At 44.0% G+C, this 17,669-nt stretch overlaps 1 protein-coding gene across 1 annotated transcript in view; it reads right to left on the reverse strand.

The window, feature by feature from the left end:
• The window catches only part of LOC134569166 (vomeronasal type-2 receptor 26-like), a 122,843-nt gene extending 118,276 nt beyond the window's left edge, over positions 1–4,567 (reverse strand). Inside the window, exon 1 of the mRNA XM_063428079.1 lies at positions 4,412–4,567. Within this exon, the coding sequence (XP_063284149.1) occupies positions 4,412–4,452 (41 nt within the window). The 5' untranslated portion in view covers positions 4,453–4,567. The remainder of the gene's footprint in view (positions 1–4,411) is intronic.
• Between the last annotated feature and the right edge of the window lie 13,102 nt (positions 4,568–17,669).

Raw genomic sequence — 17,669 nt, forward strand, 5'->3', positions numbered from 1 at the left:
GGGGGGACCTATTGTCCTCCCCCCGGCCCCCACCCCTGAGCGGCAGGTGAGGGCCCTAAATTAGAATAAGGGGGGGACCTATTGTCTTCCCACCCCGGCACCCACCCCTGAGCGGCAGGTGGGGGCTGTAAATTAGAATAAGGGGGGCACCTATTGTCCTCCCCCCCTGGCTCCCACCCCTGAGTGGTGGGTGGTGGCCCTAAATTAGAATAAGGGGGAGGACCTATTGTCCTCACCCTGGGCCCCAACCCTGAGCAGTGGGTGGGGGCCCTAAATTAGAATAAGGGGGGGACCTATTGTCCTCCCCCCTGGGTCCCACCCCTGAGCAGTGGGGGGGGGCTAAATAAAAATGTAACACCCCCCAAGTGACTAGGGGTCCCCAAACCCATAGTCATCCCCTCCCAAAAAAATGTATTAACCCCCTACCTACCCCCCTCACCCTAAAAATAATGAAGGGGGGACCAATAACTAGGTACCTGTAAAAAAAAAAAAAACTTACCATTTGATGTCTTTTTATTCTAAAATCTTATTTTTTCAGCCCCAAAAAAGGCCAAATAAAAATCCATAATAACCATCACACTTTGAAGAAAAAAAGAAAACCAGAGCGCAAAAACATAATCTATCTTCACTCATGGAAGGCTCCGCGCAGACTGAGCTCTGCAGGGTAGGGGAAGGCTTATAAAGCCTTGCCCTGACCTGCAGTTAGGCTCAGAGCCCTCTGGTTGGTTGGTTTAAGCCATCCAATAAGAGTGGTCTGACAGGTAAATGAAGAGACTGACAGGTACGTATCTACATTTACCTGTCACAGCACCCTGATTGGTTAGATTGAAATCCAGCCAATCAGAGTGCTCTGTGTCATTTTACACAGCGTGGGAAAGTTCTTTGGAATTTTCTCACGCTGTGTAATTTGACTCATAACATTACTCTGATTGGTTAATTGAAATACCATGGGAATTAGGGAGTTATCTACTAAGCGGCTGCAAGAGAAGTACCGAAGTGCCGAAATGCCAATGTCCTGAAGTGCCGAAGTTGCCAAAGTCCCGAAGTATCGATAGCCGAAGTTCCGAAGTGCCAAACTGAACTGAAATGCCGAAGTTCCGAATTGCCGAAGTCCTGAATTTCGGAATGCCGAACCGAACCGAATATTTCCCTATGCACATCCCTAGTGATTATAGTGATCACTGGCAAGATAGGGGTTAATGGCTCTGAAAATAGCCTTTGGGTCTCACAATTTTACTAATCCCTACCTAAAACTACCTGAATCTCTCTACCTAAAATGCAAATCTCTCTCCCTCTCTCACTAAAACACAAGTGAAGAGAGGGAGGAAGATCCATACTGATCAGTCAATATTCACTAATATTGACCTGATCAGACAAATGGGGATCATAGTTAGAAAACAAAATTGTTATAGGGCAAGCTCTGATTGGATGACCCTAGCCTGCCTCTATGATAAGGCAGGCTAGGGACACCCCGAGAAGGCCCATGATGCACTGCCTTTAGAAAGGCAACACCATCTTGGGAGCCACATGGCGGGAAGGGGGTTAATAGAAGAAGTTTATTTTTTAAATGTAATTTTTTTCATTTTGTTAAAAAAAAATGTATTATCTTCACTGAGTGCCTCGACCCAATACCATCAGAGCAGCTGGAAGTGATCATGATCGCTTCCGGGGCTCAAATTTGCTGCGGACATATCAGGTATGTCCGTGGTCCTTAGGGACCGTTTTTTGTCGGACGTACCTGATACGTCTGTGGTCAGGAAGGGGTTAAATTTGAAATTCAATTAGAATTCTCACTTTAGTGAATTACCTTGTAAAGTGAGAATTTAAAACAAATTGAAGATTTATTTCAAATTTTAAAGCAAGAGTAGTCAAACTGAAAGCATTGCTGACAATTTTTTCCATTTCGGCTATTTTCACCTTACATTTGAAATCCACTTGTAATTCTCTGTGGAGTCTCACTTTATTAATTAGTCCTATCTGAATTATTTTTTAAATTCCCCTGATATGCTTACATAATAATAAAAAAAAAACAGATCTTACACCTTAGTGTGCTTACTTTACACTTTGTATTTCCTGCTCTGTTCATTAAAGTTTGATATTGGAGACTCCTGCAGGCTCTAGTTGCTAATTAACAGAACAGGAGATTAAAAAAATATGAAATGAAATAAACTGTGCGATAAGGATAGTTGTAAAATAATAAACAGGAAATATTATGCTGTTATGAGAATTTATACAGGGCTTCGTCATGCCCAAAGGAAAAAACTAAATCACATTTAACATTTAGACAATTAATAATAATTTTTCTAATATTTTTACAGGAAGTAAAGGACTTCAAACAGATGGCCACTAGTTTTGCAAATAGAAATGTATCACATAACAGACTAACTTTATACACTGACATTATAGCTGAGACTTAATCTATATTCTGAAATCAACATTTAATATATTCTTTATTTCTATTGTGAAATATTTTTGAGGAGCAGTACATATTTCTGATTTCTATTAACTCAATGGGCTGATACGAGAAAACATTTTATTTAAATATCACTTGCATTTCCATATGTTTACAATAAGGTTATATGATATTCCTGTGAGACAAAAAAACAAAAACATTCTGCGGCTTAAATTACAGCTATGTGACAGCTGGCTAAAATGTGTGTTCTGTGTCTATGGAAATGCTGGCTTTATTAACCATTTCAATGCCACAAGGGGCTGTAGCAAGCATGCTGTTCATTGTGATGTAAACTAAGGAAACCATAGATAAAGGCTGTTGTGGGTGAATATTGTCAGGATGCTGTGCTGTTCTCTTGTGCATGCTTTTTGAAGGTAACACAATATGTAAATGACCAGTTCAGTTGGATTATTTTTTTATTTACATTATGCTATATTTGTTCATTTTTTTTTTTCCGGTAGATAGATACATTTTGTTTCATGATAAACTCTATGCTGTCAATAACAGAATGATACAACTGCCATTATGGTTTAGTACATTTTACATTGTTGGTACATTTGAATAGTAATAAAGAGCTTTATTGGATTCAAACTGCTGTGCTTGTGATTGTTTTACTCTTTGTTGTCTGTGACTATCACCAGTCCCTTTACCTATGGTAAAGATTTTCTGCTGTTGAGATTTGTTGTTATGGAAATGTTTCTTTACTGTTACAGAATGCATTTAAAAAAAATCTCCAGATCAGTTTAATAATAAAATTGAAAATGAGCATTTTCGTGAATTGAAAAGCAACAGACCTTTTCACCCAACAACTGTATTCACTAAATACCAAATTTCAGTGAATGAAAACCAGATTTAAAAAAAGAAATAGAAATAAAATAATGATAATAATAATAATAATAATAATAATAATACAAATTGCAACCTAGCTATAGCCACAACCTATTTAAACCTACATTTTAAAGTTGTTTTTTTACTTCACTACAATCCAATGTTTAGTAAATAAAAAAGTGCAACTGCAAACTATGTTTATTTCCTGGAGGTGAATTTCCTTATAAATATTATACCTTATTTTATTTTATATTTGTTGGTTTTATAATTACAAGCATCAGCTTATTCCACAATGTTGTACAGTGAGCAAGCAAAACAAATCACACAGTTACTTTATACGAAATAACCTTAGGACACAAACAAGAGGTGATAAGTATCCTTCTAAAATAATCTTGCGATTTAGAGAAGGGGAGTCCAAATGGAAGTCCCCCACATGTCGAAGTCCTAAAAGTCCTATTATGCTATGAAGCATTAAGGCCTCTTTAGCATCTCTGAACTACAGGAAAGGGGCATAGCTACATGAGAGGTTAACTGTATTGTACAGACAAGAGAAGAGTGTTTGTGTAGAGCTAAGTAACTAAACTGATTTACGCAAGCACATTAAAGTTGTGGCAGTGATAAAAATCCCTGTTATTTATGGAAATTCAGAGACAGAGTACGAATATTTTCTAAAGTATTTCACATTTTAGGCCAAATCAGCCAGACTTAAAACTCTGGGATATTGTTACAATTTTGGCCTGCGGTTTGTTTTTCTGGTTTACAGAAAATTACTTGAAAGTGTAAGTTACCGGGCAATTAAATGAATTGGAAATTGTGCTCAATTCTAAAATCTGATATACGGCAATCACTGGCAGTTAAATTGCCATTCCCCAAATAGAGAATATTGCTAAATTACTATTCATATACAAGTAATACTCTGATGATAGAATCCAGCCTTTAACGTCAGCAGCAACCTATCAACATGATATCATTATTGAATAAAGAGTAAATGTATATAGGAGTTTATCATGCCCAATTGTTATTATTATTTTTGTTGTAAAACAACTACATAACTGCTTCAACATTTCTCTTACTTTTTTAAGCAATATTTCAATTGAAAAAACATATAAAATTAAACGTTATAATACTTACATAGCCATCAATGTATTGAAAAGCACAGTAATAATGATCATTTCAAAATCTTCAAGATTTTAACTTGGAGATGGGAGTTGGAATATTTAGTAGGTCAGTTGATGAATCGACGAATCTTGTACACTATTGTTCAAAGCTTTGCAGCTTAAGAAGAAAAACAAAATGATAGCATACTTTTCAAAGCACCACAATCTTATAGCTTTTGATGATGTGATCCACGGAAGCAGTTCAGAGGCAGATGTGCAAAGACTGATGTGCTCTAATGCACTTCTTAAGTAAGTAGGTAATGTATTTTACATTCTAAATTAAACTATGCACTGAGTATTTTGCCAACTTGGGGGTGTAGCTTCGAACTATTTTTAAATGGTATATAATCACAGATCACCTTACAATTATGGTACAAATGTATAACATGGATCAAAACATGTTATAGTAAAGAAAAAAAAAAAAAAAACAACCATGGTATGATCAATCAATGTACTCTGTGCGCCTGTCATGGGAAATGAAGAAAAAATAGCAGCCGGCATATGCGCTAACATTACCCAAATCCCCATTAAAACACGGACACAGGTTATACTGTTGGAAAATATTAGTCCACAGCTTTATTAAATTATTAATAAAATAATTAAGAAATAACAAATGGGGTCACTGCCAACAAATTTTATTAAAGTTAACATCCCCCCCATATACATAACATACCCCTAGCAATGACCCCACAATAATAACAATAGATAACAATCTAAATAGCATGTTAATACAGTAACTGGCCGCCTAATATGACCACATTTCCACCAGGTTAAATTGTAGGGGTGTACCGAGACACCGCTACCCACCATATCGATTGTAGGGGTGTACCAAGACACCGCTACCTACCATATCCATTGTAGGGGTGTACCAAGACACCGCTACCCACCAGTTCCAGTGTAGGGTGTACCAAGACACCACCACACCCCCAGGTTCGGAGCCACCGACGGGCTCGAACCTACCAACCACGTGAAACACTGCCCAATCCACACTAAACCTCAGGATGCCCACTTTCTCCTCCATCTACCCTCCGATTTAACCAGGCAATTCCCTGCCACAGCTCAGGACTTGACACCTAAAGCTCCTGAGCGACCCCCACCACACCGGAATAAGGCCTGTTGAATGCCTTCCTGAAGGCCTAATTTAAACAGATCACACCTTACATCCGAAAACGTACCCCATCCCCCTGGAGTACCCAGGGAGCTTGCCTCCCAGTTCGTTGTGTCTCACTGTTACACCGCCCCCACATCTGATAAATACCGCCATCAATTTTTTATTAATTCGTCCTCGCCACCGAGACCGGGTACCTAGTATGTCTCCAATGTAACCGAGGAACCATCTCGGACTGCACCACCACCACACCTGTGGCCAGCTCCCATAGCCAGTCCACCTCCCTCTGCCTCCACCTGTTCAATTCCTTTTCCGGGACCATGTCGATACCCTTCCCGCCCTTGCGGATTACCAGAATATCCTGGACAGTACCCCTTGGTACCTTCTGGAAAATTTTCTCCACTATTGCCTTGCCACCAAAACCCCCGAAAACCAAAACCACTCCAGCTCCACCAATTCCAAAGAAAAGCCCAGTTGCGCTTGACCCGAACCGCGGCTCCCTTCTGCGCCCCTTAGATGTAAGAGTGGCCCACCAACCATGTCACCAAACCTGAAACGAAAGTAATTAGCGACAAGGCATAGCCCCAAACACAAACCCATACGTCCATAGCCATTAAACCAAATAGACCGGCCGTAAACAGGACTTAAACCATACTTACTCCCACCTGCCTAAACGTTTCCCCAGGTCCTCACTTAAAACCAGACGGGACGCCTCTGTCGCCGCCATTATCCGGGAAGCATGGGCCCCAAAGTGCCCGGGATCCAAATCCGACATTGTCAAACCCCTCCGAACAAACCCCTGCGGGAATTGAATCATGACAGCGCCGATACGTTCCCTTTTACCAGTAAGCCACCCGGGATGTCCGGGCGAAGCTCCAAGTAACATAATGTGCTTGACGCCGGGCGTACCCCTGACCCCGGCAAGGAATATAGCTTTACCAAACCTCCTTTACCAGACACATCCGTTCTTGTACAACCCTACCGAATCATTACCTTAACTGACTGAGGTTCGACAACCGAGTGTAGAACCCCCCAACACCTACCTGAAAGGCACTCACCAGCTCCCCAATCCGAATTGCTCCAAGCCCCCGAGAAGGCCACCGCAAACAAACTCATCGCAAAAGTAGAGTAACACACCACCAGGCGTTGCGTTACCCAAGGAAACCAGCCGCCCGGCACCGACATATTTCATACCTCTCCGTAAGACCCGTGATGCCTGACGGACGTGACAACATTCCGTCACTTCCTCCCAATCGGTCAGTTTGAACCCTAACGCCAATGCTGCCATGCTCCTGTCCATTGCCGATGGAGCTAACGCTGAAAGAACAAGTGACTTAGGAACCACAGCAAGGTATCCCTTCGCCCCTCCTTTGACTGGGACCTCCCAGTGAAACCAACCGCCTCGTCCCACATATCCCAAACCTTCACATAGGCAGTCCCCGTGCCCGGTGCCATAGGATTCCGTATCAATACTCCAAGCATGGCGTCTCGAGTAGTGATGTCGCGAACCCAAAATTTTCGGTTCGCGAACGGGAACTTCCGCAAACGTTGGCGAACCGGGCAGGCGAATTTTAAAACCCACAGGGACTGTTTCTGGCCACAAAATTGATGGAAAAGTTGTTTGAAGGGGACTAACACATTGACTGTGGCATGCCGGAGGGGGATCCATGGCAAAACTCCCATGGAAAATTACACAGTTGATGCAGAGTCTGGTTTTAATCCATAAAGGGCAGAAATCACCTAACATTCCTAAATCGCAATGAATATGGATTGACACCTGACATATGACATATTGACACCTTGACATATGGATTGACACCTGTCCTCAGAGCCCCTGATGCACACGGACACAGAGCAGAATAGGGACTGTTCCCCTTACATAGGGTCACTTGGCAGGTATGGATTGACACCTGTGCTCAAAGCCCCTGATACACACTGACACAGAGCAGAATAGAGACTGTTCCCTCTACATAGGGTCACTTGGCAGGTATGGATTGACACCTGTCCTCAAAGCCCCTGATACACACTGACACAGAGCAGAATAGAGACTGTTCCCCGTCCTCAGAGACCATGATACACACTGACACAGAGCAGAATAGAGACCGGGGATCTAGTAGCGTGGACACCCAGCACAGGTCGTTCTCCTTCAGCCTTTTTATACGAGGGTCCCTCAACAGGCACGACAGCATGAAAGACCCCATTTGCACAAGGTTGGATGCCGAGCTACTCATTTCCCGTTCCTCCTCCTCACACAGAGTAGAATAGAGACTGTTCCCTGTCCTCAGAGACCATGATACACACTGACACAGAGCAGAATAGAGACTGTTCCCCGTCCTCAAAGCCCCTGATACACACTGACAAAGAGCAGAATAGAGACTGTTCCCCCTACATAGGGTCACTTGGCAGATATGGATTGACACCCATCCTAAGGATCCCTGAAACACACTGACACAGAGCAGAATAGAGACTGTTCCCCCTACATAGGGTCACTTGGCAGGTATGGATTGACACCTTTCCTCAGAGACCATGATACACACTGACACAGAGCAGAATAGAGACTGTTCCCCCTACATAGGGTCACTTGGCAGATATGGATTGACACCTATCCTAAGGATCCCTGATACACACTGACACAGAGCAGAATAGGGACGGTTCCCCCTACATAGGGTCACTTGGCAGATATGTATTGACACCTGTCCTCAGGGACCCTGCTACACACTGGGGGAGGACACCTACTCTCCCCCCCCAGCCCCCACCCCTGAGTGGTGGGTGGGGGCCCTAAATATAAATCCCCCCCAATCAAAGGTGACTAGGGGTCCCCAAGCCCCTAGTCACCCACCCATCCACCCCAAAAGAAGTTACCCCCTACCTACCCCCCTCACCCTAAAAAATAGTGAGGGAGGAATAAAATAACTAACCTGTAAAGAAAAATTCAACTTACCATTTGACATCTTCTTTTTTCTAAAATCTTATTTTTTCAGCCCCAAAAAAAGGCCAAATAAAAAGCCATAAGAACAGACGCAATTTAAAAAAAAAAAAAGCGCAAAAAAACATAATCCATCTTCACCCTTGGAGGGCTCCGCGCAGACTGAGCTCTGCAGGGCGGGGAAGGCTTATAAAGCCTTGCCACGCCCTGCAATTAGGCTAAGAACACTCTGATTGTCTGGTTTAAGCCAATCAGAGTGCTCTTTGTCATTTTACACAGCGTGGGAAAATTCTAAAGAACTTTCCCACGCTGTGTAAAATGGCACAGAACACTCTGATTGGTTACATTCCAAGCCCACCAATAAGAGTGCTCTTTGTCATTTTACACAGCGGGGGAAAATTCCAAAGAACTTTCCCACGCTGTGTAAAATGACACAGTGATTGGTGGGCTTGACATCTAACCAATCAGAGTGCTCTGTGTCATTTCACACAGCGTGGGAAAGTTCTTTGGAATTTTCCCACGCTGTGTAAAATGACAAAGAGCACTCTGATTGGCTTAAATCAGCCAATCAGAGTGTTCTTAGCCTAATTTCAGGGCGTGGCAAGGCTTTATAAGCCTACCCCCGCCCTGCAGAGCTCAGTCTGCGCGGAGCCCTCCATGGGTGAAGATGGATAATTTTTTTTTTTGCGCTCGTTTTTTTTTTTTTTTTAAATTGCATCGGTTCTTATGGCTTTTTATTTGGCCTTTTTGGGGGCTGAAAAAAGAAGATTTTAGAAAAAAGAAGACGTCAAATGGTAAATTTTATTTTTCTTTACAGGTTAGTTATTTTGTTCCCCCTTCACTATTTTTTAGCGTGAGGCGGGTAGGTAGGGGGTAACTTTTTTGGGGCGGGGGTGGCTGACTAGGGGCTTGGGGAGCCCTAGTCACCTTTGATTGGGGGGGAATTTTTATTTAGGGCCCCCACACACCACTCAGGGGTTGGGGCTGGAGGGGGACAGTAGGTCCCCCCCTTATTGTTTTTTTAGGGCTCCCACCCACCGCTCAGGGGTGGGGCCGGGGGGGAGGACAGTAGGTCCCCCCCTCATTATTTTTATGGCCTCCACCCACCGCGCAGGGGTGGGGGCCGGGGGGAGGACAGTAGGTCCCCCCCCTCATTATTTTTATAGCCCCCACCCACACGCAGAGGTGGGGGCGGGGGGAGGACAGTAGGTCCTCCCCTATTGTGATTTATGGCCCCCACACACCGTGCAGGGGTGGGGGCTGGGGGGGAGGACAGTAGGTCCCCCCCTCATTATTTTTATGGCCCCTACCCACCGAGCAGGGGTGGGTGCGGGGGGAGGACAGTAGGGCCTCCCCCATTGTGATTTATGGCCCCCACCCACCGCGCAGGGGTGGGGGCTGGGGGGGAGGGCAGTAGGTCCCCCCCTCATTTTTTTTATGGCCCCCACCCACCGCGCAGGGGGAGGGGCGGGGGGAGGACAGTAGGTCCTCCCCCATTGTGATTTATGGCCCCCACCCACCGCGCAGGGGTGGGGGACGGGGGGAGGACAGTAGGTCCCCCCCTCATTACTTTTATGGCCCCCACCCACCACGCAGGGATCCTTAGGATAGGTGTCAGTCCATATCTGCCAAGTGACCCTATGTAGGGGGAACAGTCCCTATTCTGCTCTGTGCCAGTGTGTATCAGGGATCCTTAGGATAGGTGTCAATCCATATCTGCCAAGTGACCCTATGTAGGGGGAACAGTCCCTATTCTGCTCTGTGTCAGTGTGTATCAGGGATCCTTAGGATAGGTGTCAATCCATATCTGCCAAGTGACCCTATGTAAGGGGAACAGTCCCTATTCTGCTCTGTGTCAGTGTGTATCAGGGTCCCTGAGGACAGGTGTCAATCCATATCTGCCAAGTGACCCTATGTAGGGGGAACAGTCCCTATTCTGCTCTGTGTCAGTGTGTATCAGGGATCCTTAGGATAGGTGTCAATCCATATCTGCCAAGTGACCCTATGTAGGGGGAACAGTCCCTATTCTGCTCTGTGTCAGTGTGTATCAGGGTCTCTGAGAACAGGTGTCAATCCATATGTCAAGGTGTCAATATGTCATATGTCAGGTGTCAATCCATATCCATTGTGATTTAGGAATGTTAGGTAATTTATGCCCTTTATGGATTAAAAACAGATTCTGCATCAACTGTGTAATTTTCCATGGGAGTTTTGCCATGGATCCCCCTCCGGCATGCCACAGTCCAGGTGTTAGTCCCCTTGAAACAACTTTTCCATCACTATTGTGTCCAGAAAGAGTCCCTGTGGGTTTTAAAATTCGCCTGCCCATTGAAAACTATTGCGGTTCGCCCGGTTCGCCCGTTCGCGATCATTTGCGGAAGTTCGCGTTCGCCGTCGCGAACCGAAAATTTTATGTTCGCGACATCACTACAGATACCTTTACAATTATGGTACAAATGTATAACATGGATCAAAACATGTTATAGTAAAAAAAAAAACAAAAAAAAAAACAACCATGGTATGATCAATCAATATACTCTGCTATTTTTTCTTCATTTCCCATGTGTCAATGGTGTTCTTAGAAAAAGAAACACATAATTGTAACCAGACGAGTTGAGCACACAGGAACAGAGGGGTTGAAGGCCCAGCGCAATGAGCTTACATGCTAAAGGTAGTGGGGTAGAGTGACACATGGTAAAGGTAGGAGTAGAAAAGTAGGTTGGCAGAATAGTATTTGCTGAGGACTTACTGGTTTGTTGACAGTTGCAGGAGAGGAATCAAAGTGCAGAAAGGGCTATAAATAGTTTAATTGATACGCTTCCTGAAGAAGTGACTTTTCAATGATTTTTTGATGGAGTGGAGACTGGCTGAATGTTTAACAGGGAAGGGAAGAGAGTTCAACTGGAACAATGCAGCCATAGAGAAGTCTTGAAGGCAGTGGTGTATTTTGGATTTGTGCAGCCCCAGGCATGATGAAACTTGGGCACCCCACAATCTAAAAGTACCACGCCCCTTCCTTCAAGGCCGCACCTCTTCCTGTTTAAGACCAACATGCAGTTTGACTGACAGACACCCACTGACAAACTCACTCACTGACAGGTACACACGAGGGTCATAATAACCGTAATTTCACCATCTGTATCAGCCTTATTGAATTCTGAGGAACCCCACAGCGTTCTCAAACCCCATGGGGAAGAAGGCAAAAAAAACAAAGGCAGGATGCACCCCGAATGGGCATGAATATTGGGGATACACATGAATATTGGGGATACACTCTCAGATACACATGCAGTGACATGCATTCACTGACAGACACACACACACACTAACACACACATTCACTGACAGACATAACAGATGCACACTCTCAGACATACACTGAAAGACACATACACTCACTAACAGATACACACTCATAAACATACACTGACAAACCAAAAAAAAAAATCTCTAGGCACTCTCCAGGTGTTCAAGTCACAGGAAGATTTATTGGAACAAAAAAGAAGCAGCAACATTTCAACCTGCTAAGAGATCTTTATCAAGCTTGACAAAAGCCTCTTGGCAGGTCCAAACGTTGCTGCTTCTTTTTTTGTTTCAATAAATCTGTCTGCGGCTTGAACACCTAGAGTGTCAGGAGATTTTCTTTTTGTTTGACTTATGGTTGTGGGATTTCTGGTTCTGCTCCAATGCACAGGGTGTCTGCTGAGACTGAGTGTGGCTCCTATCTTAAATTTTTGAAACATACACTAACAGACACACACGCGCACACATACACACACACACACACACACACATTCGCTAACAGGCACACACTGACAGGCACACACCTACAGACACACTAACAGACATAAACTGACAGATACATACACTCACTGACTAACAGACACACACTCACAGACATATCCTGACAGACACACACATTCAGTGACAGTGTCAGGCCCCCTCTCGCCTGCCTCATCTCATGGTCCCACGCCGCATCTGCCTCTCTCCTCACGGAGATGCCGTGCCAGGACTCCTCTGCCTCATCTCAGCTGACCCACTATCCACCAATGCATGGCCGCAGCATCCCAAGCAAGGCACCGAGGATCTGCATGGAACTCTGTTTCCTTAAGACAAAGGGGAATGACCTAGGGTGCACGCACGCTGAAAACCACGTCTTCTTAAAGGTACAGAAAGCAGTCAATACCAAAAGGGGTGGAGCTAAAGTAAATTGACCTACCTCTTCTCTCTATTTAAACACCACTCCTCCAATAATTCATAGCTCAGTTATACTGTGCTCCTGTTGTTTAAGACCTTTAGTGACTATTCTGCTGTATCCTGCTATTGACCTCTGCCTAATTTATCGCTTCCGAACCTGTCCTGCCTTTCCTGACCATTTGGCTTTCCTGACTATTCTCCATCTGAACCTTCTGTACTGTGAATCTGGTTTACGCTCTTCTGCATCGTGGGCTTCATTTACTAAACAGTGATTCATGACAGAATATATGAGCCAATTATGGAGCTCTTAGACATGGCTGAAATGCTTGACATCCTGACAAGACAAGTAACTGGCCTAACTAAGCAGTACAAGCACAAGTGAGGACACCTATAGACGCTGCATCTCAATCACTGGTATCCACCCATCTGGTACCTCTCCCGGAAGATATGTCTATGGCACCAGAACCACAGATTACCATGCCAGATAAGTTTACAGGTGACCAATTGAAATACCGATCCTTCATCATGTCCTGTGAGTTGATGTTTGATCTACAACCACACACATACCACTCTGATTCCATCAAAGTATGTACCATAATATAACTCCTTTCCGGTCCTCCTCAAGAATGGGCACACAAATTAATATACGTGCCAATGACCCTAATGTTCAAAATTGGGATACTTTCATAGCTCTGATGTCTTTCATGTACGACGACCCAAACAGACAAGATACTGCTCTAACAGTCATGAGAGCTTTGCGACAAAGGTGCAGACCAGTGGAAGAATATATCACCGATTTCAAACACTACACTAAAGATGGACGGGGGCGGAATCTGATTGCCAAAGAAGACAGGTGCATGTTCATAGAGCTCCAGGCCATGAGGGTCATAATAACCGTAATTTCACCATCTGTATCAGCCTTATTGTATTCTGAGGAACCCCACAGCGTTCTCAAACCCCATGGGGAAGAAGGTGAAAAAAACAAAGGCAGGATGCACCCCGAATGGGCATGAATATTGGGGATCTGTGGCGGCAGGCTCATGGCGCTCACCAGCCCAAGATTGCATTCCTCCCTGGGGACTGCTTGGACCTCTCCAATGACTTCTCCTGCAAAACGGTGCTTCCACTGCCGACCCCCTCTACTGAAGCCAGATTTAGCTCCGGTGACAACAACAACCTGCACAAAATGTACAGGCTGACATGGCTACAAAATGCCAGGACCTGCATGGCTTGAGAGGCCGAATCACTGCACCTAATTCAAATTCCTACACACTGCAGATCACATCTCTGCAAATTGCAAAAGTAGAATCATACATATGAGCACCACTTTGCAACACAAGACGACTCCCGCTACCGGAATAACCTAAAAAATCAGAGGGATCTCTAAAAATATAAATAGGAGATAACTGTATAATTGGTTCAGGAGACACCTGGATCAATGGACAGTGAGGTCAGTGTGGGTGGTACCAGATCCACCCAGGGCTTACTCCTTACTGATTTAGAGTGGGATTTATTCCTTTTCTTGAAGCCTATCCCTGAAGCAGAACTACCACACGTGGTGAGACGGTTGCTGACAGCCTTACTGACGCCTAGACAGGCCAAAGCAGCAGTGACCGAAGGAATATTCAGAGTGCCCAAACCAGCAAAGATGCCACCTATGGTATCAAGGGACCTGATAGTCCAATTCCAAAATGGAAAAGACAAGGCAGCAGTCCTGAGTGCTCTGAGGGGCAGGTCACCTTACACCTTTGAAGAAATGTCACTGACATTCTATGCAGATCTCTATGACAGCACGCTGGCACGTCGGGAGCTAACACCACTCACCTCCTTTCTAAAAATAGATGGAACCCAGCTACAGTAGTGGAATTTGTACCCAAACCGTCCACATCGGACAACTATGTCACAGCCCCAAACTGAACCCAAACAAGACTGCCTCTCACAAGGCCAGTTCCGGACACCTGTAATTAGGAAGCCTCCTCCCCTTATTGAGCAAAAGTTTCAAACCTCACTCATACATAGAGCAGGATAGTTACCTCAACACTTCTCAGACCGACTATCTATTTCCTCCACTGTTTCCCACCCCCCTTGCCTATGGGTAACTTAGGCTAGGATGTGTAAGGAACACACTTGAACCAGACTAGAATATATGCATATTCCACTAACAAGCTTAGAATTCTAGTTATGAACCATCTCTCTCTCAAATCACTATTGTTAACACTGGCACCATTACTCTCTATAAACACCACACATCTAACACTAAACAAGCCACCACCTAACACTTAACTATGTAAAAAATCAACAGCCTAACAAATGTGCAACTTATTACTATGAGATATGCCTTTGTTTTACTACCAGTCTACTTATTGTTTTTTTCTATGTATACCTCATGTCAACCTGTGGGTAAAATAAAGAATAAAAATAAATGAAAAACAGTTCCGTTTGGGTCTCTCTGAACCCCTCTGTAACGAACCGTTTTGCACACAAGAGGTTAAAAAACGTTTAGGCAATATTCCCCTTTTCAGATGCACAGGCAGCTACTGCAATCACTAATCTCCCGAATTGCAAACACATGAATACTCAAACTCCCGAACTGCAAACACATGAATTCACCAATCTCCCGAACTGCAAACACATGAATTCACCAATCTCCTGAATTGCAAACACATGAATTCACCAATCTCCCGACCTGGAACCAGGGGAATGCTCCAAACTCCCGAACAGGAAACACACGAATGCTGTAAACAGCCGAACAGGAAAAAACATACAAACAGTTTACACTCCTGGCAGTCGCACTGTAACATCATACAATCCCATTCCCCCCAAGACCGAGACGACACTTCGTTTGAGGGTCAAGCAGAACTGGTTTACTGGGGCTACTTGCCTGGCTTTTATGCAGTTCTCCCACCTGGTGGACACTCCCCTGGGGGACCAGATGGAAGACTGGGAAACATATTGGACATTGACCAATCACAAGCTTACAATCCCACAATGCATCACAATCCCTCCTCTCTGTCCTGGAGATAATTGGGAAGTAATCCAATTATCTCCAAGGACAGAGGCAAAACTTCATTAGCCACATGGCAGACAACGGACAATAAAAGACATAAAAATACATACTGTTACATTTATCACATAGAACATACACATTCTACCTATCCCCAGATAGCTTAGATCTGAGCGCACATTATTACCGGATGGCGCTCAGATCACATACATTCAGTTTAATCGCCATGGAGCCAAAGTCTTTCATACAGTCTTTCAGTATACAGCTGGGCTCCATGGCATAGCTATCTGGGGTAGCATGGCTTTAACAGTCCGCAGAAAGGCACAAACCAGCCTTTCTGCAGGGAAATAAAAGGTATAAACTGCCGGGCCATAGTATAAAGGGAGCAGGCGAGCAACCAGGCTCCTCCAGTGGACAGTGGCGAGACTGGTTTCGCCACACCCTCAAAGACAACTTTGCACATTTTGGCATTCCTGATTGGAGAACTTTATACAACAGGCAATTCAGTTAGACAGACGTCTATGGGAAAGGCGTCACTAGAAAGCCTCTTCTTTTTCTCTACCCTTAAGACCAGCTGTTGCTCCTTCCAGTTTCCAGTCGTCTCCTTCCACAACACAGACTGAGGAACCTATGCAAGTAGGACTGGACCAAGGTCATTTACCCCCTGTTGAGTTACAGCGCAGAAGGAGAGAGTCTATGCCTCTACTGTGAACATCAAGCTCCCCAAGAAAAACCAGGGGTAAGCAAACACATATGACACTTCTACCGTCCACATTGATTATCAGTCTCTCTTTCCTTGCAGTGGAATACGAACGTTCATGAATAACAGGCTTTGATCGACTCAGGAGCAAGTGGCTGTTTCCTTGATACTTCCTTGGCTACCGCTTTAAAGATTACTGTAATCAATAAAAATGTTCCATTGGAAATACAAGTGGTAGATGGGTTTTTCCTGAAATCGAGTCCATTACTGAAACAAACCCCTTCCTATCCTGGTTTCTATATGGATACATAAAGAGTACATTGTGTTTGATCTTGTTCCTTCTCCCCTGTTTCTTGTGATCCTCGTTATCCCTTGGTTACGTAACCATGATCCAGTCATTGATTGTACCTCAGGAAGCTTGTCCTTTTCCTCAACTCTGTTCTACTCAATGCCTTCAAAGAAAATAAAACATAAGTTATATACATTCCATATTGGATGCCAGCATGAAGTAAAGTCAGGAGGCTTTACTACCTGAATGTCAGGATTACTAGTTGATCCAGCACATAGAATTGTATCACACCTAGGACTAAAGGTAACGTGTTACCGGTCCTTAAAATGTACCAAACTTAACGTACCAAAGAATAGTCAAAATACTTGCCGAGGTCAGGGACATAGAAGGAGACACAACGATGAGGGAAAGCCAAAAGTCGGGGATACCAGAATACAGGGAAGTCAAACAAAGCCAAAGTCAATAACCAGAAGATAAATGCTCAGGAACACACTCTCGGACAACCACTAAGGGAAACCACAACAGGGCAATGAGGAAAAGGCAAAAGGAGTTTAAATAAGCCTCTCTCAGTCAGCTCTGGGAAATGTGAGTGAGGATTTTCTCTATTATTCATTCACATACCCACTGTATCTGATATATTGCACTATCACTTTGTATGCTCTCTTTTTCTTTTTGAGGTCAAATTGTATAAGAGATCATCAGTTCTACCATTGTGTACGTATACATTTTTGTATATTTGTATATTTCTTCATATTCAGGGCGCGGTTTCCTTCCCTCTTTTTGTTCACGCTATTCTTTTACAAGGTTGGGGTTCCTTGTATTGGTTAGTGCTGCCTATTTGCATTATATAGTGAGCGCCTAATTCATCCATTTTCTATACATAGATGAAAACATAGCAAAGGAATTTCTTTGACCTTCTCCAGCAGGAGCAGACATCTTCTTAGTGGGAAAAAGGGATGGTAGTCTACGACCATGTGTGGACTACCAAGACTCCAAGAGTTAAGTCAA

This window comes from Pelobates fuscus, chromosome 7 (genome assembly GCF_036172605.1).
Source record: "Pelobates fuscus isolate aPelFus1 chromosome 7, aPelFus1.pri, whole genome shotgun sequence".
NCBI lineage: Eukaryota > Metazoa > Chordata > Amphibia > Anura > Pelobatidae > Pelobates > Pelobates fuscus.